The sequence below is a fragment of the Oncorhynchus nerka genome, linkage group LG18, assembly GCF_034236695.1.
Source record: "Oncorhynchus nerka isolate Pitt River linkage group LG18, Oner_Uvic_2.0, whole genome shotgun sequence".
Classification (NCBI taxonomy): domain Eukaryota; kingdom Metazoa; phylum Chordata; class Actinopteri; order Salmoniformes; family Salmonidae; genus Oncorhynchus; species Oncorhynchus nerka.
The window spans coordinates 61,230,686-61,256,629 of NC_088413.1; the positions used below are offsets into that span (position 1 = coordinate 61,230,686).

The window sequence follows — 25,944 nt, forward strand, 5'->3', positions numbered from 1 at the left end:
GAATTGTGATACAGTGAATAAAAAGTGAAATAATCTGTCTGTAAATAATGGTTGGAAAAATTACATGTCAATCACAAAGTAGATGTCCTAACCGACTTGACAAAACTACAGTGGGGCAAAAAAGTATTTAGTCAGCCACCAATTGTGCAAGTTCTCCCACTTAAAAAGATGAGGCCTGTAATTTTCATCATAGGTACACATCAACTATGACAGACAAAATGAGAAGAAAAAAAATCCAGAAATCACATTGTAGGATTTTTAATGAATTTATTTGCAAATTATGGTGGAAAATAAACTTTTGTTATTGACCAAATAAAGGGGGCATATAAGCAGACAATGAAGGCTCGTACAATATTTGATGATTACATTTCCCATAAACAGGTTATTGGCTACATGTGAACCACCAAGTCTGAACATTAGGTGAAATTAAGAGGTGAAAAAATACCAAATTATTTGGGTGAGGCACATGGGCTACTGACAGCTTACTACACAACATAAACTTAGTATTACTTTCTTAGATACAGTATACATATCTCCCTAGCATATTACATCATTTATGCAGCACTCGCCTTGTGCTGTGCTCACTTGAATAGGAAGGTGGCGCGGAGGTCCTTGTGGGCAAATGGTCAAACTTTCATCAGTCTGGCATTCTCTGGATTTATGGTGCTTTCAAGACAACTGGGAACTATGGGAAAAAAAAAACAGGTTGAATCATGCCAGTGATCTTCAGGTCGGTGCTCTAGAAAGAGGCCGAGTTCCGAATGTACAATTCCGAGTTGGAAGAAAGTTCAAAACGTATTTTCCTCACTAAAGTCAGATTTTGCAGTTCCGCGTTACCAGTTGTTTTGAGTGCAGCACAAATCATGCTTCATTGACAGCATGGCGAATGAGCCTTAATCTTAGACTTGGGACCACACAGCCACTCTACTGAATAGCAGGCTAATGATTGTTTGCAATAACCACTTATTGTTGAATTTGCGATTTAAATTTGCGATTTATTTCCAATGGCCGATGAGCACCGATACGTTTGATCTACAATTTATCTTCATATGACAAGGATTAAAAATTATTTGCCAGTAGATTGTCGACGTGATTCATGATGATTGCTAGCTAAGATTTTCAAAGTATGATGTTGACATGATCAGTTCCATAAAAGCTACTTTACAAATGTGATTTAGCGTAATTTTATCTGTAGCCAATGACCTTGAGCCTTCTTGGATGGGCACTTCTAAATGTAATATGGAGCACCCAAGAGGCATGAGTGAGAACACTGAGCCAATCACAGCGCAACGCTCTGTATTTTCTGCTGGATTGCCCCACCACCATAGAAAGCACTGAGCTAGGCTGAAACACCTGCATTTTGGAGCTGCCTTAAGAAAACAAAAAGACACTGTGGTTTGTATGCGGCTTTAACTCAATGATATATATTTTATTAAACATTGTTTGCAAACTGATGCGACACGTATTAATGCAAAAATAACATGCAAAAACAGGAAAGCCCCACCCTCCCAAAAATATACACAATAGTGAAGACATCAAAACTATGAAATAACCAATATGGAATCATGTAGTAACCAAAAAATAAGTCTTAAAATATATTTTTATGTTTTTAAGACAATTCAAAGTAGCCACCTTTTGTCTTGATGAAGGCTTTGCACACCGTTGGCATTCTCTGAACCAGCGTCACCTGGAATGTTTCACGACTCTGCATCACAAAGACAAATTTGGACTCCTCAGACCAAAAGGACAGATTTCCACCAGTCTAATGTCCATTGTTAGTGTTTCCTGGCCCAAGCAAGTCTCTTCTTATTATTGGTGGCCTTTAGTTGTGGTTTCTTTGCAGCAATTCGACCATGAAGGCCCGATTCATGCGGTCTACTCTGAACAGTTGATGTTGAGATGTGTCTGTTACTAGAACTCAAAAGCATTTATTTGGGCTGCAATTTCTGAGGCTGGAACTTATACTCTGCAGCAGAGGTAACTCTGGGTCTTCCTTTCCTGTGGCAGTCCTCATGAGAGCCAGTTTCATCATAGCGTTTAATGGTTTTTGCAAGTGCACTTCAAGAAAACTTAAATTCTTGAAATGTTCCAGATTGACTGACATTCATGTCTTAAAGTAAAGGACTGTTTTTTCTCTTTGCTTATTTGAGTTATTCTCAACATAATATGGATTTGGTCTTTTACCAAATAGGGACATCTTCTGTATACCAATCATACCTTGTCACAACACAACTGATTGGCTCAAAACGCATAGTGTGTGCGGAATTTCTGATCGAAATTCCGCACACCTGTAAACTGAAACACTTTCCAGGTGACTACCTCATGAAGCTGGTTGAGAGAATGCCAAGAGTGTGCAAAGCTGTCATCAAGGCTAAGGGTGGCTACTTTGAAGAATCTCAAATATAAAATGTATTTTTGATTGGTTTAACTCTTTGTTACTACATGATTCCATATGTTCCATTTCATAGTTGATGTTTTTACTATTATTCTACAATGTAGAAAATAGTACAAATAAAGAAAAACCCTTTAATGAGTAGGTGTCCGAATTGATTGGTACCACCCACACACAAACAATGTGTATAGACAGTAGATGACTAGAAAAAAGGCATGTACATCAGTAGTTATATAGGATGAGCCATGACTAGAAAACAGTATACACACACACACACACACACAGGGGGTAAAACAGTATGTAAACATTATAATTACCAGTATTCAATGGCTCTGTACATGGGGCAGCAGTCTAAGGTGTAGAGTAGAGTACCGGGTGGCAACCGGCTAGTAACAGTGATTAAAGTTCAGGCAGGGTACTGGGCGGAGGCCAGCTAGTCGTGACTGTTAAATAGCTTCCATCTCCAGGCCATCAGACTCTTGGTCCCAGCTTTGATGAACAGGTCATGGCTCGGGTGGCTGAGGTCCTTGATCATCTTGGCCTTCCTGTAACACTGGGTGCCATAGATGTCCTTAGAAGGCAGGCAGTGTGCCCCCGGTGATGCGTTAGGCTGACTGCACCACCATCGAGAGCCCTGTGGTTGCAGACGTCGCAAATGACGTACCAGGCAGTAATACAGCCCAAACCGGATGCTCTCAGTAGACGCATCTGTAGAAGTTTGTGAGGGTCTTAGGGGCCAAGCCAAACCTTTTCAGCCTCCTGAGGTTGAAGAGGTGGTGCTCTTGAGCCTTCACCACAATCTGTGTGACGAGACCATTTCAGGTAGTTAGTGATTTGCATGCAGAGGAACTTGAAGCTTTTGTCACACCTACTGCAGCCCCGACGATGTGGACGTGTGCACTCTGCTGTAGTCTACGATCAGCTCCTGTGTTTTGTTGACGTTGAGGGAGAGGTTTTTCTGGCACCACTCCACCAGGGCTCTCACCTCCTCCCTGTAGGCCGTCTTGTCATTGTTGGTAATCAGGCCTACCCCTTGTATATTCAGCAACTAGATGATTGAGTTGGAGACGTGCGTGGCCACACATTCATGGGTGAACAGAGAGTACAGGAGGGGGCTGAGCATTCATCTGTGGAGCCACCATGTTGGGGATCAGCATGGTGGAGGAATTGCTGCCTACATTCACCACTTGGGGTAGGCCCGTCAGGAAGTCCAGGACCCAGTTGCACAGGGAGGGGTTCAGACCAAGGTCCCTGAGCTTAGTGGTGAGCTCAGAGGGCACTATGGTGTTGAAGGCTGAGTTGTAATCAATGAACAGCATTCTTACATAGGTATTTCTCTTGTCCAGGTGGGATCTGTGAATCTGTTGAGGCAGTATGTGAATTGTAGTAGTCTATGGTGTCAGGTAAGGTGAAGGTGATATGGTCCTTAACTATCTTCTCAAAGCACATCATGATGACAGAAGTGAGTGCTATGGGGAAATAGCCAAGATAACTGAACTAAATTACTTTCTTGGGTACAGGAACAATGGTGGACATCTTGAAGTGAGGCCTGACATATGGAGATATTGAATATATCCGTAAAACACTCCACCCCGCTGGTCTGCACATGCTCCTAGGACGCGGCTTGGTATGCCGTCCGGGCCGGCAGCCTTGCGAGGGTTAACTCGCTTAAATGACTTACTCATGTTGGCCACGGAGAACCAGGGAGCACACAGTCCTCGTGAGTGGCGGGGGCCTGCGTTAGCAGCTCAATGTAATTTTCCTCTAAGTGGTCGAAGGTGTTTAGCTCGTCCGGGAGCGAGGAGTCGGTGTTCACGACATGACTGGCTTTCCCTTAGTAATCAGTGATTGTCTGGGAGTCCTTGACACATACCTCTCAAATCCTTGTCCCTGTACTGTCATTTTTCCACCATTGCCTTAGAGGTCATAGCTGGTCTGTTTGTACACATCCATGTTCCCAGTCACCTTGCCATGGTTAAATGTGGTGGTTCCCACTTTGTTTTGCACAAAAGCTCCCATCTATCGACCACTTTTGGTTTGGATAAGTTCTAAAATCTTAACAGTGGGAACATCCTGATGAACCCAGTCACCAAGTCAGTGTATACGTCAATACTATTCTCAGGCGACCTGGAACATTTTCCAGTCCATGTGATCAAAACAATATTGTGAAGACATCCCCAACTGGACCTTTTCCTGACAACATGACATTTGTGTGGTCAATGAGTGGCAAATCAAAGACAAATAATCTTTCGCATTTCCCCACCATCCCCCAACATTGTCTCGTGTTCTCTATGATACATCTCTTCATCAGGAAGCTATATCCTTTTTCCAACATCAACTTTCCTTCATAAGACAGAATATGACAAGCAAGCCACAGAACTGTGTAACTTGTCAGTTGCAAAGCATTGAGAGATGTTGCGAGATTGACATGTTCAGGTGGGGGGGTATGCAAACCAACCTGCCCTGGCTTCCATGTTCATATGTAAAATTGACACTGGATAAAGGGTTGTTGTTTTTGTCCTAGGAAATATTTATGGCCCAGTCAAAGCAGTTGCTATGGAGAGACTCAGTGCTTAACAGGTTCTGTCTAACGCAACACATCCTGATTTCAATAGGAGGAACTGACTACATGAGCGAAGGAATCCCAAACCAAGTTGAAAATAATAGTAATACATAACAGCAGAGGATCTAAATCCATCCATAGAGATGTTGAAACATGAAAATCCAGCAACAAATCAAATGTGTTGAAAGGTTGGTAATACTACCATACATGAAAACTACACCTTGGAATAAATACTCCAATAAATAAGACTTATTTTCTTAAATCTTACCCATACCATTTAACAAGAGTGCAGTGATGAACATGGTCTTCGCCACCTAGGTGCTCACTATGACGAAGGTGAGAAATTCCAGATATTCTCTTGGGTCTGAGAAATCCTTCCCTTGGGATGTACTGTACGTATAAACCTTCTCAACTACAATCTACGAACCCACAGTAGAGTAGAAACTCCGATTTTTTTAGATGCATGCCAGCAAAGTCACTACACAACACATGAATTGCACTATAACAATGACAAATGGTGCCCACAAACTGTTAGGGCCTAAATAAAGCTGTCCCAACAGCAGAGCTTCCTTTCCAGCACCATTGAGTGAGTCCTTACCACTGCTAGGCTTGACGACTATCAGCAGAGCCTTGCTGGCAGCAAAACAGTTAATTCAACCTCATTTACTGGCTTAAAAAATAAAATATACATTGCTGATATGACTGACTTGCTTAAATAAAATGTGGATTCTACTGACAATTGAGAGGTACAAACTATGGCATAAGGGGACGACGAGTGGATAAAAAATAATTTCAAATTAAGAACGACCTAGGATGAACATAGTTATATTGTCTATGTTAAGCACTTTTGAAATGTACCACAACAGAATTCACAACATGGGCCGTTCTTACAGTGTTCTCTCTGTACACCAAGTCAGAACCGTAGGATAAATAAAGTGGGCATATAAGCAGACAATGAAAGCTCTTACAATAGTCAATCATTACATTTCCCTAAAACAGGCTAGGCTGTGCCCTATCAAGTCAGAACAGTAGGCTTAGTTATGAGGGGGAACGGGACCAAATTATTAGGATGAGACACATGGGCTACGAACAGCTTACTACACAACATACACTTACTATTACTTTCTTAACTACACCATGACTGACCCACCGCCAAACCGGTCATGCTGGAGGATGTTGCAGGCAGTGGCGTCTCCAGACTCTGTCACGTCTGTCACATGTGCTCAGTGTAAACCTGCTTTCATCTGTGAAGAGCACAGGGCGCCAGTGGCGAATTTGCCAATCTTGGTGTTCTCTGGCAAATGCCAAATGTCCTGCACGGTGTTGGGCTGTAATCACAACCACCACCTGTGGACGTCGGCCCTCATACCACCCTCATGGAGTCCGTTTCTGACCGTTTGCGCAGACACGCGCACATTTGTGGCCTGCTGGAGGTCACTTTGCAGGGCTCTGGCAGTGCTCCTCCTGCTCCTCCTTGCACAAAGGCAGAGGTAGCGGTCCTGCTGCTGGGTTTTTGCCTTCTACGGCCTCCTCCACATCTCCTGATGTACTGGCCTGTCACCTGGTAGCCCCTCCATGCTCTGGACACTACGCTGACAGACACAGCAAACCTTGCCACAGCTCGCTTTGATGTTCCATCCTGGATGAGCTGCACTACCTGAGCCACTTGTGTGGGTTGTAGACTCAGTCTCATGCTACCACTAGAGTGAAAGCACCGCCAGCATTCAAAAGTGACCAAAACATCAGCCAGGAAGCATAGGAACTGAGAAGTGGTCTGTTGTCACCACCTGCAGAACCACTCCTTTATTGGGGGTGTCTTGCTAATTGCCTATTTCACCTGTTGTCTATTGTTCCCTTTATTTTTTTGAACAGTGTATATTGTTTGATAGGACACATTAAAATGCCAAAATAACATGCAAAACAGGCACCTGTGACTCCTCCTGCTGCAGCTTATACCCTCAGACATTTCCTTATGAGCAAAAGGTGGACTGTATCAAGGGTACTTGGTAGTCTCATCATAATCCTCATCTGTTTGATATGAAACCCTCTCCATTAAAAAGTGACCAGTCTTCATCCTTTAAATGATCCTTGAATGTTTCTAACCAAATCAGGAACTAGCACAGAGAAACAAGACTACCTGTCTAACATCCAGCATGCACATTCTTCTCCCTCCTATCGTTGCATGGACACTTATGAAAACAAAGGATCATGAATACATCCTCTTTTAGAGGCTGAAAGCCAATGAAAGAAGACCACACAGTTCTCCTGAACCCTGGACTTGTTTCCTGTTGCAGGTCTGATATTGGCATTCAAGTGGCATGTGTTCACCAGGATGAAAATGAAACATGTATCAAGTCCTTCACTGTGTGAGCAGTGTTCTTCCTCCTAAGCAGGCACCAGCATAGTATAGCCCCACCCATTCTGTTAGTATTGCTGGACATAGCTGTTCTATTCACACAGACTCATGTAACAAATGAAGCTGCGTGATTACTTAAAATATAAATGATTCTCAGACATATGATCAACTACAGAACATGCTGCTGGACACAGTATGAATCTTGGATCTCATTCACACTGTTGTGTCAAACAAAAAAAGGAATTTAGACTTTTATCCTAAAAAAAAAAAAATATCACAAGAATTAGACAATTGTATTCCCTTTGTCTTGATTCATAAGAATAGGTATAATCAAAAGATCATTTTGAAAGCAACCTGTAGGAATACTTGAGAAATTTCAGCACCTTTTTGAGCACGCTATTAACTTTCCTGATTAACTGCTACCAGGGCATTCCTGGTATCTGTATGTCTCGACTGTGCATCCGCAAACCTAAATATTCCTTCTAGCCATAAAGCAGACTTAAAAAAATATTTGTTTAATTTTAAGGCACACAAGCTGGAAAATACACCGCTCTAATTGGATGATTAGTACTTTTTGGATACATCCTTAACTTGCATCAAACTTCTGTGGATGCGAAGGCGCCCCTTAATAAGTTAACTTATGCTTTGAGCCAAAGGCTTGGCGTCATGCCGTTGGGGAAAGCCAGAACTTGCACTTTGCTCTACATCTCAAATGAGAGCTTCCTCTTCCCAACATCCCCTCCATTCTTTCCCCTTAAGATAAAATATAAAAGGAACAGAGGGTGTAGTCTGGAGTTTATTCCCTTGGGAAAGATTGCTCCTCAGGAGGCAGAAGCTGACACTAACAATTAGTCAGAGACTACATTATCATGCACCTTACAACCAACCATTGCCCCTAGTCACAAGGTCAGGAAAACCAGCTTCACAGCCATGAATCGTCGCTAGCGACTAAACACTGATGATGGTATTACAAGAATCTCACTTCTAGCCTGTTTGTTTTATTTACACTTTGCCTTCAATGTTCAAAACTGTCAAAGAAATGTTAATGATTAGCTTAGAGGCCAGTAAATAAACCTGAATGGCAGCAGTGAATGAGGCTGAGCACACAACCTGCATTCCACAAGATACAGCTAGGTATCCTGTGCTTATAAGGGAAACTGTTTGTGGTCGACTTTTTTCTAAATAGACACAGCTTAGTTGCCATAATGACAATGTGATTGTTGAATATACTGTATAGACGTGTTCTTAATCATATGCAAGTTCAGCTGTGCACTTGCTTAATGTGCATTCTGCCTTTCCGTTACCTTGTTTCTGAAAAGGAATTCCTAATTCCCCCCATTTAGTTTTAGAGACCTGATCAACAATTGTTCTATAAGAGACCTGATCAACAATTGTTTAATAAGTGAAAAAAACAGTGATTAAAAACTAAAATTGGCAGCAAGGGAAACATTTATCTGCACATACAACCTATTGTACCATCATTCCAATACTAATGAGAGGAAGAAAGTGGTTGAACAAGAGAGAAGAGTTAGTCTTTAAGATGCTTATCTTTTCAAAAGACCCTGATTTAATCCTGTAAGTTTCTACAAAGCAACGTTTGAGTGCTGAAGGATCCAGCAGTGCCAATTGACCTCAGTGCACAGGCATGTGATGATCCACTTAAGTCTCCATGCAACACACCGCCCAAAGAGCCTCTTCAAAAGGTCCATTTCCTCTGGACAACACGCCATCTGACAGCGGTCCAAGCACATTGTAAACTTTACCACCAGGCTGTGTGTCCACAGATAGGCCAAGGGCCCCGTTAGCACTTCCCTGCAGAGTGAGTCCCACTGAGGAGGGAGGGCAAAACTGGGGACAGCTGGGTAGTGAGGTGGTGGTGAGTCTGGGGACTTCCAGAGTCCATCCAGGATGGAGTATCTTAACTGAGGGTCACTGACACAGGAAACATTTTTTTTTTAAACAAGCAGCATTGTTTCCGAGGAAACTAATGTGGGGGTTTCTAAATGGAAGGAGATTATCATGAGCTACTTTTAGACAGGTAGCACAATAAGTGGATCCTCCCCAGATCTGGGAATCAGAGTCAGCAGAAAGTCTGACTAATGTGTGTAATCCACTGGAAGAGTTCTGGGAGGAATGTCATTGTAAGAGACAGTAAAATCATTCACACTAACCAGGTTTCCATTCAACCATTTCATGCTGATAAAATGACGCATAAAAAAAAAATGGCAACCAGGCTGATGGAAACAGGAAATTCCAGTACAATTTATTAAAATGTTGACAATTTGTTCGTTCGACATGGTGGGATCTGTGGGTTGGTAAAATTCATTATGCGAGAAATGGCGGTGGAAATGCATAATATATATAAATCATATCGAAGGAAACTTTGAGTCACGCAACGATATGTTGTCTGGTCCTCACATTACGACTGGTAAACGCATGCAGTTTATTAAGCCACAGATTCATTAATTTAATGTGAACTTGACAGGGTGCAGAGGGTCATTCTTTCCAAAAAATATTGAGGGTTTATTCTAGTGACATGATTGATGCTTGGCTGCCGTTTGACAAAAGAAAAATTCTCGCACTTATCCATAATAATCTCATCATCATTAGCCTACCCACACTATCTGCGAGCTGTTGGCTAGAGCGCACATGCCAAGACTAGAGTGGGCACATTTGCCATATAGATGCAACAGTTGTCACAAACTGGTGCGTTTGGGTCTCAATCACATTTTCAACTCTTAACTTATTTGGCACATGGAAATAAAATGTCAAAGTTATTTTTATGTGCACTACGTCATCACGCACCAACTTTTATCCGCAATAAAAGTTTGACGGAAACATCTCTGGTGGGAAAATGAGCATATTGTTTTATGCAGATTTTTTAACCTAGCTATTGATACATTTCCATGTGACTGTGGGGAGTGGGAGGCAGGGTACTGAGCAATGCAGTATAAGGCTGAATGTATAAAGGCATTGGCAACAAAAGAGCTAATCCCTTTCACCAGTTGAAAAAAACATGAGAATAGTAGGTTTTCTGAAAATGTTGAAGTCAAGTGACTATCCTACATTTTGCTCTACCCTGTCCCAAAACACTAAGTTCTTCAGCCAACGATAGAAGTTAACACATACCGAAAAACTTCAATTATAATGCCTAAACGCAGAGGCTCAAATAGCAGCTGTTCCCTTTTAATAGCCAGGCAACGACATTTTAGCAAATAAAACACCCGTTTCAAATAAACATTGTTTCAAAATTGTTTGAAGTTTAATGTGTTACATGAAATAATCCAGTAGACCTGGAAAAAAAGAATATCATATATTTTTTTTAATGTTTTAATTGGTAGTAAGAAACTGCTAGTGATTGGCTGCCAACACCTGAGAACTGCTAGCTAACTGGCAAACATAAACAGGCAACAACTTCAGGAGTACAGACCTTTAGTTGTGAAAATAGGAACTGCCAAAAATGAGTAAGGAAAATAATTCTGTCAAGGATAAAAAAGATTGTTTAAGTAGGAGGCATACTAAAGACAAAATAAAAGTGACAGTGCAGGAAATTAAAAGTATTAAAATGCTAGAAGTGAATGCTTGAATTAAACAATTAACTATGCAAATGAGCAAGAGCTGTGTGCATTAAGAAAGACACCTGGCGCAAATAGAAGGCAGTCTATAAAAAGTGCCTGTTGTGTTCAGTGATAAGCAAAGAAACACCCGGGCTATTAAAGTTTTATGGTACATACTGATCAGCGTTGCAGTCAATGGATCTAAATGACAAGAGCATTAAAACCCTTACTAAGCAGTATCCACATGCACCTAGAGTGTGACTGGAGCTGGTGCAGCCAACCAGCCTATGACTGATAGAGGAGCAGTATGAGGGGCGAAAGTAAAGGTCTGGAGGTTCAGTTAAACAAGCAGCACTTAGAGGACCAGTCATTCCTGCTTGGCAGGGGCAAACTCAGACCAAAAATCACCCCTGGCATTTCTAACACACCATCACATTTTTAACCCAGAAATGCCAGATCGCCCCTACTGCCTGGCTAGATCACCATAGTCTGGAGCCCCATGCCAATACTTGGCTGGAACAGCTGCTGCTGGGACTGGGTGGATCCCTCAAATTAGTACAACCCCTTTACAGAGCCATACATTCCGCAAGCACAGCTACTTTCCAATTTCAGCACACTCTACTAAGTAGGTCAGGGGTAGCTCTGATCTTTGGCACCCTGGTCCTGAGGTTTGTTGGTACTGGGTTCAGCCACGTTTCATCAACAGCTTCACACAGCTGTACATTAGCTTTCCTACAGCATGGACATTGACCAAGTTAATAAATATATATATAATTTTCTTTAGAAGGGTTTGCATGAATGGTCTCCTAAAATGGGATAATGCAACATTTATGAAAAAAAACAGATAAACGTATAAAACCCAAGAAAGGATTTACTTCCTCCAATAGTCAGCCAACAGTCAATTTGATTAAATTACTCTGGGGGGGGGTACTAATCCATCACAGCCTGCTTATTTTAAGAATCATTTTTGTACATGTCTTTATAAAAAAAAGAATTTCAACTGATACATCAAATGAAATAAAGCCATCTTGGAGCAGTGCCAGACTATGACTTCATGACAGCCATAGGTAGACAAGACTTGTCCCATGTTAGCCGTGTCTGATGTTATTGTAACGCTGTTGGCAGTAAAACAAATCACCTGGCTTTTCTTTCAACTGAGTGGTCACTTCATAAACTTTTGGGTCTTTTAACCCCAGATATGCATTGGAGCTGGAAAGTCACGACAACGTCATAGTTTTGTTTACTTTCACACAGAGCGGGGTCTTCCTTTCACACATTCCTCTTAGTTCTTCACTTCGACCAATCATTACCTCAAAAAGACAACATTCCCAGCTGCCCGTTAACATTCATCCAGCCACAGGAGACAAATTGACAACGTACTTCTTTAAGTCCTCTGGGTTCACGCGTTAGTTCAAATAAGCCACAAAAAAATTGTTTAACTACAATTTGAGGGTGAAAACAGTTGGGAGATTTGTTTGAGGCTTCAATTGCTAAAAGGCACCTGAATACAGACAGAACTATACAGTCTGAGAAAACGAGACAACTCATGAGGGCGGCACACGTCCCCCCTCCAAGCCACTGGCCTCTTTTGGCCGTGGTGGTGGCTAAAGGACGGATGGAGGAAAAATGGAGCCATTGACACATTGGCATTCTTCAGCCAGAGTGGAAGCTCAGCGCCAAATGTGTTCAGTGGAGAAGAGAGGTTTGGGGGGGGGGGGGGGGGGGGGGCGACAATGTGGACACAGGCACAAAGGAGCACTGTATAGAGTTCTTATTAAATATTATTTGCAAAGAAATGCATACTTAACAAAAACATAAAACGCAACATGTTCAAAGATTTTACCGAGTTACAGGAAGTTAGTAAATTGAAATAAATTCATTAGGCTTCAAATCTATAGATTTTACATGACTGGGCAGGGGCGCAGCCATGGGTGGGCATAGGCCCACCCACTGGGGAGCCAGGTCCAACCAATCAGAGAGTTCCTCCCTACAAAAGCACTTTATTACTAACAGAAAAACTCAGCAAACCCACTCCCCTCTTCAAATGATCCCGCAGGTGAAAAGGCCAGATGTCGAGGTCCTGGGCTGGCGTGGTTACATGTGGTCTGAGGTTGTGAGGCCGGTTAGACATGCTGCTAAATTCTCTGAAACGATGTTGGAGGCAGCTTATGGTAGAGAAATTAACATAATTCTCTGGCAACAGTTCTGTTGAACATTCCTGCAGTCAGCATGCCAATTACACACTCCCTCAAAACCTCAGACATCTGTGGCAGTGTTGTGTGACAAAACTGCACATTTTAGTGGCCTTTTAATTGCCCCCAGCACAAGGTGCACCTGTGTAATGATAGTGCTGTTTAATCAACTTTTTGATATGCCACACCTGTCAGGTGGATGGATTACCTTGGGCAAAGGATAAATGCTCCCTACCAGGGATATAAACAAATTTGTGCACAACATTTGAGAGAAACAAGCTTTTTGTGCATATAGACCATTTCTGAGATCTTTTATTTCAGCTCATGAAACCAACACTTTAGTTTTTTATTTTCTGTTTTGTTCAGTATAATTTAAGGAAGCACCCCCCCCCCCCCACCCCACCATGCAGGTCAGTTACACTGGCCAGGTAAAGCATAGGAACGATTTTAAATTCAGACACATCCTGATCCTTGTTTGTTGTTTGCACATTAAAGGGTCTGAGCAATGCAGAAGGGGCAGTCTAGCTCCAGAATCAACGTTTTTCTGCCAGGCCAGCTCTGACCGACTCTGGGCAGGGAATTCATGAGTTTCTGAGCTCTGCTTTTCCAGATGTTCTTTATTCTGCAGTTGCCAGCCCTTTTCCACTCACCAATGCAGGACTCTGGCTGAAGGCAAATAACCTGTACATTTGGATTAGAATAACCCATCACTGTCACATTAGTTTGCTGATGTGACTGTAGGATGCCAAACAAACATTACTGCAAAAATCAAGTCAGAGGTTAGTCATGGACTTTCAGCTGTAGACTACCAAGTGATCATTGTTTACCAGTGCATCGGAGAATTCAGATCACACAGCATATAGCCTACAATACGACTACATAAAGTCAATAAGATGTTAAAAGGGCTGGTCTTACCTTCCCCCATTGGGCCCTTATGGAGAGCACTGTGGGACTCCTCTGGCATGGCACTCAGGCCTCAGGACCTGCCAAGACAACATATAAAGTAGGTTCAGTCTCAAGTCAACTCATTGCAGTACGATCAACAATACATAAGCTTTCAAATTATAATGAAACTCTTTCATCACAGCTTTAAACCTCTCCTTCTCCCATTGCTCAGCTTCCCCGGTGAACACATGTACCTTGTATTATTAAAATGTGCATGTTACACCATCTTCTGTGCCTACATTCTAGACCATGCTAAAGGAACTCATACATTCCTCACTCCTAATCTTATGCATGAGTGAGGGAAACTAGCTGGATTCTTATCAGCATTTGAGAAATTCCTCCCATTCCACTGATGACTGCATGGTTAGTCTGCGTTAGCTCGCGCCAGCCACTCGCCGACATATGGGGCTCCATAGGCCTGTGTAGATAGCTCATGTTTTAATCTCAGGACTTATATCAGACCAGTGACATGACAGAGCTACAGGGTCCTAGCTGGGATGAGACATCCGAATTCTGCTGCCACCTGAAGAGTGTGTGAAGGTAATGGTGAAATCCTGTCAAACAGGCCTTACAGTAACCAAACTACCACAATCCACAAAAATTCCATAGCTAGCTACCCTCTTCTATAATAGTTTCCAACTCAAATCCACAAGGGCTTAATTGAATAAAAAGCTGAGGCATAATTTTTCATAGGCTTCACATGTTGACAGGTCGGGGAGTTCAAACAGTGGCCTGAAGTTAGGTTGGCCCTCATCATGCCAGAGTACTTTGGTCTTAATGATGTGTGTCACCTCCAGGCCCAGCCTCCCTGCCAGTTTCCCCACATCACTGCTTCTCTCCCTCAAAATTAAATTAACAGTGATGACTGGGCCTGAGAACTCATCTCCTGTGATTCTTAGCGAGCCTCCATCTTTCAGTTGCATTCTTCACACAGCTAGATCAGAGAGGAAGGAATTCTTCAGGGATTAGTGTCGGGCATTGTTCCCAAGTGCAATCTTTGGCCATTGCTACGAGCTGACAGGCTGGCTTGCTGAGGCCAAGCCAAGCCCACTGTCACACGAGGTTTGTCAATTAAGTTGCACAGGAACGCTGGGTGAAAACAAGAGCCCTGCTCAACACATTATGATCATTGGTTTAACAGCGAGCATTGCTCCTGCAGCTGTGGAGTTGGTTGTGTATTAACACCATGCCGCCTGGGAACCATGCATCAGAGGCATTTTATTGGTTCTAAAGCATGAAACACAGAATCTCACTGATGATAGATACTCATCACAGTGGGAGGCTGTTCCTTCTCTGGCTAGAACAAAAAAAGCGGTACCTGCTGAGTGCCGACCAGGTAGCAACGAACCTGACATTTCTACTTGTAGAATCGAAATACTCATTGGCCAATAACTCAACTTTGAGCCAATCAGAGAACAAACCCCCACGTAGGAGAGCCATCAGGAGTAACCATTTTCTATATCCACGGTTAAATGTCATGAGCCAGTTACATTTTATACGTAATGAAGACTTTGAGATGGTAGCTAGCTAAGTGCACAAAACGAAATACTTCAAGTTAGCTAACCACTGTAGTCAGTATTGACAGTCATAATTAGATCACAATAGATTCGTTTCCATGAAACAGCTGCCTGTGTTAGCTCTGGAATTAATTAGTTAAGGACGCTAGGCTGTTGTGCTAGCTAGCGAATATGCTAACATTAGCTAGCTAAACAATTGGTTATAAACTGGCACTGGTAGTGGGGGATTATAGAGAGTGAATTAAATGGTTTCTTTTTCATCTTACTAGGTAGTTATCTAGGCATGGCCATCTGGCTGGTATCAACAACAACTTTCTACAAAATAGCAACATTGGCGCAGCTAGCTAACATTGGAATCGAGACCATAAATTAAGCAACACAGACATGCATTGCCAAACAACGCTACTGCCACCTTATGGTTTGGAATATTTTAACAAGGCTGACGAGATTAAGTTCTTTGCTTTGTGAACAGAAAAGTGTGACTGCCAGCAACGTTCAGAGGTGCTAAGTACTATCGACAGGCAAACATGTCAATCCTACTGGGGTGTCTGAACTATAAAAACTGAGTCTAAGAAATAGAAATCAATTTACATTCTGTGTTACAGCCAGCTATCAAATTAGGTAACAGGTGCTACATCTAGAAATAATTTGAGTGAATGAAAGGCTGTAAAAAAATTTTTTAAGGTTCCTAAAGCTTCAAGCCTCTTCAAAAAATACCCTTTGACCAAGTACAGCCAATTGATTTTGAAGTGGAGGACTTCACCAAGATTGTTCATGTCTAAGGCAAGACTTTGAACTCCTCCCCCAGTGCACTGAGCTAGTCCACTTCAGACAGATCTGGAACCATGACCTCAGAGCTATACCAGCTGAAAGAGCACACTAAATCTCCAGTGGTGGAAAAAGTACCCAAATTGTCATACTTGAGTTAAAGTATAGATACCTTAATAGATATTTACTCAAGTAAAAGTCAGCCAGTAAAATACTACTTGAGTAAAAGTATGTGGCTTTAAGTATACTTAAGTATCAAAAGTAAAATGTTTAAATCACTTAATTCCTTATATTAAGCAAAGCAGATGGCACCATTTTCTTGTTTTTAAAATGTACAGATAGCCAGGTTCACACTCCAACACTTAAAAGATAATTTCCCAAAGATGCATGTGTTTAGTGAGTCAACCAGGTCAGAGGCAGTAGGGATGGCCACGTGTTCTCTTGATAAGTGCGTGAATTTTACAATTTTCCTGTCCTGCTAAGCATTCAAAATGTAGAGTACTTTTGGTTGTCAGGGAAAATGTATGGGAAAAAAAGTACAACATTTTCTTCAGGAATGTAGTGAAGTAAAAGTTGTCAAATATAAATAGTAAAGTACAGATACCCAAAAAACTACTTTAGTAGTAATTTACACCACTGCTAATCTCTCAGAACCCTTACTGGTCAATGAGTGACTAGACAAGAAATAAGGGCTCAAAAGGTAGTCCATTAAAACGCCAGATCCACAAAATATTTTAAATAAAAAACAAAATCAGAGAACACACTTGAATGGAAAAATAACGTTTATAAAAGGATATTCTGGCAAGAACAAGGTCAACACAGTAATACAGATTTACTGCATTTTAAACTTCTATACCTCATTATCCATCATCACATTTTCTGAGTTATGAAAACTGTAAAGTCAGAATCAAAACTTCCTTGTAACCACTAGCCAGGCTGACAGTTATGTGGAGTTGGCCATTTGTGCTGAAGCCAGCCTTCTTTACACACAAATGGAGAGCATTTGTTCCCACAGCTGATAAGTGTGTTAGCCGCAACCTGAACCTCCCTTCTGGAGATCTGGAGCTTGTTCTCTAAGTGGACACAGATGCCACCATGGATAATCTGATGGTGTTTAAGTTAAAGCTGCAATAGATCACTTGGTCTGTAATACCCCTTTCAGCCAAGCAGATGATACCCCTTGTTCCTGTGATCTTAGGGGTTTTTCCTGATCCAGACTGCCAGAGTTTAAATTCCAACAGGAACCTTTTTCTAACAAATGACAAAGTTGTTATAGGCAGATGTTGCCATGAGATTATAGACTGTGCTCAGTTGAAGAGAGATTGGGAGATTAGGAGAATTCAAGTTGGGTCATTGTGTCCAATGCCCCACCCTAAACGTACACAAACCATAACAAAAGACTGACCCCGTCCTCCCTGTACTTCAGACCCAAAGCCTGGAATTCTTGACTGAACGGCTCCTTGGGGAGAGATTTGATTACTATCTGGGGAATATAATTCACCACTGACAGCTCCCAGTGTTACTAGGGAAGTGAAACTTTGAACTAACAGAGGGCAGACTATGGAGGATAGTAAGACAAGCCCAGACCTCTCCTCTGGGGAGACAAGCCACACTCTGGGAAGATCTCAATTGCATATTCTTCACGTCCCCTCACAGTCTTATCAAAACCCATTGGATGAGAAAGCCAGAGGTCCCTCCCCTCTGACCTTCTCCGCCAAAGGGTTTTGAGAAAGAGACTCGGGGAGAGAGAGGACGCGAGGAGTAAGCAATTGAGATCTTCCCTCTCTGGAGAGGGTTACACAGAGGGTACAGAAAGGAAGTGACATTTAACCAACCAGTGAATTTCCTAGAGTGCCACAGATAACAATTATATTGCATTTGAACCCTAAGGAATCATTTGGTATGTCTTACCATCAGAGATAACGAAAATGTGAATAACAGCTGAATCGGATGGTGAAATGATTGTACTTTTTGCTACCTCCGCATCAAGAGCAATTTCCATGCTGCATATGCATAAGATGAGTGTGCCTTGTCATTCCCGTCTAGACTCAGCTGCCCAATCATGCAGAGAAGCCTGCTCCCCATTACATGCAACAGCTAACTTGGCAAATGAACTGCTTCTGGGTGCGACATGAATCAAAGAAGCATTAGATAGCGAGCAGGCTAAGAATAGTGTCGTAGAATGTAAGCTGCTCCACCCCACAGTGAGCAAGAGACCACATAACATTCTCTTGTCCCCAAACCGTCTACCCAACAAGACTCAAGGGATTCTGGGAATACTAAACAAGCCTCCGGGATGTCCTCATTCAGACAGGACACGGTCAGGTGTTAATATTCAGAAAGTGAATAATAGAAATCTAATTGAGCTGACTGATGTCCAGGAGGTCTATAGACTGTCAAACAATATTAGAGAATAGATATTTTCCAGTGGTAGCGCTGTCCATCTTGTCGACCCCTCTTAGCCATAGACATTAAACCAGTAAATAGTGATAGGAATATGTGGAGGATGTCAGCACTATGGAAAAATCCCAATGGTGCATAAAGTCTGAAGTATTTCAATTTGAAGCGTGCTATAATTGTAGAATGGCACCATAAAACACTTAGGATCAAGTGTCCCCTTTCCCCACATTACTCCTGCACTATGACCCTGACATAGCCCACAAGAAACAAACAGCCTTTCATTCATTGGAGAACACAATTAACCAGACACTCCACTTCAATTAAACCAGCTCATTCTAGAATAGCATCTCCGCAACCTCTGACTCACAAGACATTTAACATATGAACTCTTCACTTTGGGCAGCTTTGTAATTAAAATTCAGAGCATGCTGCCGAAATGGGCCGATAAAAGATCTGTCCCTCAACGCCGTGAAGATCGTGCAATGTGTGGGCACAGAACTTACACATTTGAGTCATTTAGCAGATGCTCTGATCCAGAGTGACTTACATTAGTGCATTCATCTTAAGTTAGCTAGGTTAGCTACATATCACAATCGTAGAAAGTAGTGACGTGACAAATGGAAGAATTCAGATAAAACTATAAGAAAAAAAGGGTTTGGGTCTCAGTGTGTATTTTTCAGATGCTTAAGCATTGCACCCTTACTGTACCTCAATTCCACCTAACAAATTTGCATTTCACCACTTTCTCAAAGTATTTCCATACAAGACTTCACTGCTATCACTTGCCTTTCTCTGCCATTTTTCCAACTGTTAATGACGATTAAGTAGTGGTGGAGTAGACTTTCCCCGTGCCTTTATAGTCTATCTTCTAGTTAGACTAACATGGCAAAGAATCTGATTTATGATAACTGCAGTGGGATTTAAATGGTGGGAGAATTTTTTGGTTATCCTAGCCGAATTAGCGATCCCAATTTCGTTTAAACGTTTACACCCCCTAGAAGCAAGCACATTTTCCCACATAGTTATAAAAGGTGATTTAGAATTGTCAATTAAAATACATAGGTGAAAAGTGGCGTCTCCTTCATTGGCTATTGACAAGTTATAACCTTACTTCCAGTGCATTCGGAAAGTATTCAGACCTAGACTTTTCCCACATTGTTACGTTATAGCCTTATTCTAAAATGCATTAGTTTTCCCCCCCTAAATAATGACAAAGCAAAAGAAATGTTTGCTAATAACACAAAAAATAAAATCTAATTTACATAAGTAGTCAAACCCTTTACTCGGTACTCTGTTGAAACACCTTTGGCAGGAATTACAGCCTCGAGTCTTGGGTATGACGCTACAAGCTTGGCATACCTGTATTTGAGGAGTTTCTCCCATCCTTCTCAGCGGATCAACTCGAGCTCTGGCAGGGTGGATGAGGAGCGTCACTGCACAGTGGGTTCCCGAGTGTCGCAGCGGTCTAAGGCACTGCATCGCATTGCAAGAGGCGTCACTACAGTCTCTGGCTCAAATGCAGGCTGTATCATATCCGGCCGTGATTGGGAGTCCCATAGGGCGGCGCACAAGTGGCCCAGTGTTGTCCGGGTTTGGCAGTCATTGTAAATAAGAATTTGTTCTTAACTGACTTGCCGATTTAAATAAAAAAAAATATAAATGTAGGTCTCTCCAGAGATGTTTGATGGGGTTCAAGTCCGGGCTCTGGCTGGGCCACTCAAGGACATTGAGACTTGTCCCGAAGTCACTCCTGCATTGTCTGGGCTGTGTGCTTAGGGTCATTGTCATGTTGGAAGGTGAACTGTTAACCTGCTCAGGACCTCAGACTGGGTCTTCATCAAGGATCTCTGTACTTTGCTCTGTTCACCCTTCCCTCAATCCCGACTAGTCTCCCAGTCCTTGCCACTGAAAAACATCCCTACAGCATGATGCTGCCACTCCCATTCTTACCGTAGGGATGGTTCCAGGTTTCCTCCAGACATGACACTTGGCATTCAGGCCAGAGTTCAATCTTGGTTTCATCAGACCAGAGAATCTTGTTTTTCCATGGTCAGAATCCTTTAGGTGCTTATTGGCAAACTCCAGTGGGCTGTCATGTGCTTTTTACTGAAGTGTGGCTTCCATCTGGCCACTCTACCATAATGGCCTGATTGGTGGAGTGCTGCAGAGATGGTTGCCCTTCTGGAAGGTTCTTCAATCTCCAGAGGAAATCCAGAGCCCTGTCAGAGTGACCATGGGGTTCTTGGTTGGCCCTTCTCCCCCCGATTGCTCAGTTTGGCCAGACAGCCAGCTCTAGGTATAGTCCAAACTTCTCCATTTGAGAATGTTGGAGGCCACTGTATTCTTGGAGACCTTCAATGCTGCAGAAATGTTGTGGTACCCTTCCCCAGATATGTGCCTCGACACAATCCTGTTGTCTCAGAACTCTACGGAGAAATCCATCGACCTCATGGCTTGGTTTTTGTGCCGACATGCACTGTCAACTGTGGGACCTTCTATATAGACTGGTGTGCCTTCTCAAATCAAGTCCAATTAATTGAATTAACCACTGGTGTACTCCAATCAAGTTGTAGAAACATATCAAGGATGATCAATGGACACAGGATGCACCAGAGCTCAATTGAGTCTCATAGCAAAGGGTCTGAATACTTACATAAGGTGTTTCAGGTTTATTTATTTTTAAACATTTGCACACACCAAAAGAATTTACAAAAAAAATGTTTTTGCTTGATCATTTTGGTGTATTGTGTGTAGATTGATTAAATTATAAAAAATCTTCAATTTTAGAATAAGGCTGTAACGTAACAAAATGTGGGAAAAATGGGAATCGGGTCTAAATACTTCCCGAAAGTACTCAATATAGTTTATATGTCAATTTAAGCCAATCCAGTTTGTTTGGCCCCATAGTTACACAACCAACCAACCCAGAAATAGTAGGAATATTTCAGACTCATCTCAAAGTTTCACTACGCAGAAATCACACCGCCATTTCCTGGTTGCTAAAACAAATAGGTTAGTCTAATTTCAGTTTGTGACTAGATAAGCTAGTATAGTGTAGAGAATCATTGTACCATCTAAACTGCTGTGAAATACACTGAACACAAATATTTAAAAAAAAAATTTTTTTTAGTTACAGTTCATAAGGAAAATCAGTCAACTGAAATACATTAGGCCCTAATCTACAGACTTCACATGACTGGGAATACAGATATGCATCACAGATACAAAAACAAAACAAAAAAATACCAGAAAAATTATGACCATTTGCCTTATGCAGTGCGACACATCTCCTTCGGCTAGAGTTCATCAGGCTATTGTTTGTGGCCTGTGGAATGTTGTCACACTCTTCAATGGCTGTGATCGAAGTTGCCGTCACTTGTCAATCCAGAGCATTCCAAACATGCTCAACGGGTGACATGTATGGTGAGAGTGCAGTTCATGTATGAACTGGGACATTTTCATCTTCCAGGAAGTGTACAGTGTGACATTATGTTGTGTGACAAAACTATACATTATAGATTAGCCTTTTGTCCCCAGCACAAGGTGAACTTGTGTAATGATCATGCTGTTTAATCATCTTCTTGATATGCCACACCTGTCAGGTGGATGGATTATCTTGGCAAAGGAGAAATGTTCACTAACAGGGATGTAAGCTTTATGTGCGTATGGAAATAGTGGGATCATTTATTTCAGCTCATGAAACATGGGACCAATACTTTACATGTGGTGTTTATATTTTTGTTCAGTGTATATTTTCCATAACCTAAAATATTGTTGTTTCAACTGTTTGATGCTGGTGTACAAACCCGAAAGTAAGACAAAAGCAAAAACCTGAACGGGAAACATAGAAATAGGGCACATAGAACTTATCTACAGCTTCTTAGACTTGCTTTCAAGTAGAATGATAGGAATGTGAGTTATACTGTAGATCTGAGTAAATTTGGTCAGGTTGCATACTGCCACTAAGTCTCAAAATAGCAATCTATTTTTTGTTGTTGACATATTTAGTCTCCCAGGCAACTATCCAGGAAAGGTGATCTCTGCAGCTGTTCAAAGTTCAGTCATAGAATGCTCTTTTTTTAGAACATACATAAATTATCAGTACCAAAATGTACTCTTAGCAGGGATCTAAGCTTTTAGCCTGACTCAGTGGAGTTAAAGAACTATGACAGTTTTAGATTATAGGTCATTTAATGGTCAGTGCAATCCAGAATCCTTAGGACATCCCTACCCTAAACCCCAACCCTTACATGCTGACCAGACCAGACACGTCGCATGCGCGAGCATTGCAAAATAAATGTAGAAATCCATGTTAATCAATTATTGCACCCACACCGCTCGTGCGCACCAACGAACATCTGCGATGCCAAGGGCTAAAATATAACTCCTTTCTATTTGACACAGATCGTATCTAGTCATACATGTTTTAATGCTTTTCGACCTGTCCCCAAATTATTGTCATTGGTGGTTCAGAGTTTCTTTTGACATTTTAACGTGCTTGTCGTGATCGCGTTTGGTATAGGGGGATATAGAATAAACGTATGCACGATAGCGCACGCGCGCAGCCGGTTTGGGTTCCGTGTTACACATTTCAACTTCAAAAGGGTAGGGAAGTTCCAAGGATCTCAGATAGCACACAGTTATTTAATCCACATGGAATTTGACTAAATCTCCACATGCAACAGCAGGTCCACCTGCCTAGCAATGCAGTAGGCTACCCTGTTAAAGTAGGGGAGCTTAATGGATATGACACTGACATATCATGGACAGGAGCCCTAACTCGAACATGTTAAAGAAATAAAAATCCTAATATACCTATAGGCGACTTTTGTCATTTCAATAGTAAAGGAGCGGTGTGTTTTTTTTTTATAACCTAGATAATACAACATAGCTCTTTTACCTCATCCTGTCAAAACAGGGTGGCATATTTCACGTGTTGTGGTAGATTCTGGGTGAAAAGGAGTTTCAGAGCAGTGAGGAACGTCTCGAGACGCAGATTTACCAAATCAATTACGGTTTTGACTGAATAAATTGATAGGCTCTACACCACAACGCGGCATGAACTCTTGAAGAAAAGCAGTGTTGTATCGACCATGCATGTACTTCATGTTGTGTAGGCTTTTCATAAGGAAATTCGAGTCGAACCGTCTGATTCACGATGTTTCCCCGGTTATTAGAGTTCATTACGAACACTTACCAAATGTTTGAGTATGTAGTCGTCTGTCTGTGAACCTCCGAAAGTGTAGGTCTAGTTTTTCTGTAGACTATAATTTCGGTTTTAGTTTTCCATAGATTAACTCACATTGTCAAACACATAAATCCTCCGCACAGCCCAGTTGTCCTCTACTGACTCTACAGCTGAGCCGAACACATATCAAAGTACAGCGAGCAATGGGTCAAAGACCGCCTACTTCCAAAGCACGCAATCTAATCGAGAGTGGTAGAATTTGCTAGCTCAAATTGTCTAATTAAAGTTTGCTTTAAAACAGCAGGCCAATTCTGATTTTTAATTCACTAATCGGTATTTTGACCAATCAGATTAGCTCTAAAACAAAGATCTGATTGGTCAAAAGACCAATAAGTGTGGGGGGGATCAGAAATGTGCTGTTTGTCTGGTTTATACTGCCTCAAATACTGTCATCATTTGCCTCAAAGGGTGAGTGAATAATATCTCTGAATTTTTTCTTTATTGAAATAAATTAGTCATTTTTCAGGTCATCACTGGGCATCTGGAAAAATGTCCCAGATTCAAGTTTCTGCCAACCCCCTTTATTCAAATAAACACGAGCAAATATTTAAACTCAGCCCTTATCAGCCCATTGTAAAATGACAAACTTTAGAGCAAATTCAAAATCTTTCTTCCTCCCAATTGTGTGGATTACTCCCGAGGGCCTAGTCAGCCAACATGACAAGCTTATAAACCGCTATCACACACCATCACAGTCTTACAATCTATTGATGAGGGTCTCCGGCCACTACACTGTCAAAGGTCCCTACAAAGAATGGCAGACAGATAACTGGAGTGAATTAATTGAAGGAACTGTTCACTTGTGCCAAGTAATAAAGGTAGACTACTATGCTCTGTATTCCCCTCATAAGTCCCATTTTACTATCAGTCACCTCACGTGTCAGACTTTCTTCTATTGATAAACATCACAGAGGCTGCTGCTGAGCTAACCTTCATGATGATGACTGAGGATGGCCGGTCCTAAAATGGACATCTTGCCAGCAGGGACTGTATTACATGGATAATTATGGGGGAAATGGTTTGGGATGCTCTGGATTGACATGTATGACGGCAACTTCGCACAGCCATTGAATAGGAGTAGGACAACATTCCACAGGCCACAATCAACAGCCTGATCAACTCTATCCGAAAGAGATGTGTCGTGCTGCATGAGGCAATATCAGAAGTCTATGTTTTGCAGTGAAGTGTCAAAGAGTAATTTTATTCCATTGTGGCTGAGCAGTAGTCAATGTAAAGTCAATATTTCCATCTGCTGGTAATGGTTGGGTAATGCATGGGAATAACAATATGCTGTAATGCAGTGCTCTCCAACCCTGTACTTGGAGAGCTACCCTCCTGTAGGCTTTTGGTCCAAACCCAGTTGTAATTTACCCGATTCAGCTTATCAACCAGCTAATTATTAGTGTGCTAGATTAGAGTTGAAATGAAAACCTACAGGACGATAGCTCTCTAGGAACAGGGTTGGAGAACACTGCGAGCAGGGTTGCAAAGGGAGGGTATACAGTGGGCATCATATATATTTACCCCCCCCCCCCCCCCTTGGATTTCTTCACATTTTATTGTTACAAAGTGGGATTAAAATGGATTTCCCATTTTTTAATCTACACAAAATACTCCGTCAAAGTGGAATTTTTTGAGGAACATTTCTTACAAAATAATAAAAAATGAAACATTAATACCTAGATTTTAAAAGTACTTGTCCCCCTGAGTCAAAACATGTTAGAAATACCTTTGGAAGAAATTACAGCTGTGAGGCTTCCTGGATTAGTCTATAAGAGCTTTGTACACCTGGATTGTGCAATATTTCTTCAAGCTCTGTCAAGGTGTTGGGTGTCCTAGCTAGATAGCAAATTTCAAGTCTTGACATAAAAAAAATCTAACTGTAATTCTGAACTCTGGAACATTCACTGCCTTCTTGGTGAGCAACTTCAGTGTAGATTTGGCCTCGTGTTGTAGGTTATTGTTCTGCTGAAAGGTGAATTCCTTTCCCAGTGTCTGGTGTAAAG

General features: G+C 41.8%; 1 protein-coding gene across 1 annotated transcript in view; it reads right to left on the reverse strand.

Annotated features, from left to right (window-relative positions):
- LOC115146267 (pleckstrin homology domain-containing family G member 3-like) overlaps positions 1 to 24,152 on the reverse strand; it is a 57,553-nt gene extending 33,401 nt beyond the window's left edge. Inside the window, exons 1-2 of the mRNA XM_065004250.1 lie at positions 23,888 to 24,152; positions 13,976 to 14,043 (exon numbers count right to left, since the gene is read on the reverse strand). Of these exons, the coding sequence (XP_064860322.1) occupies positions 13,976 to 14,024 (49 nt within the window). The 5' untranslated portion in view covers positions 14,025 to 14,043; positions 23,888 to 24,152. The remainder of the gene's footprint in view (positions 1 to 13,975; positions 14,044 to 23,887) is intronic.
- Between the last annotated feature and the right edge of the window lie 1,792 nt (positions 24,153 to 25,944).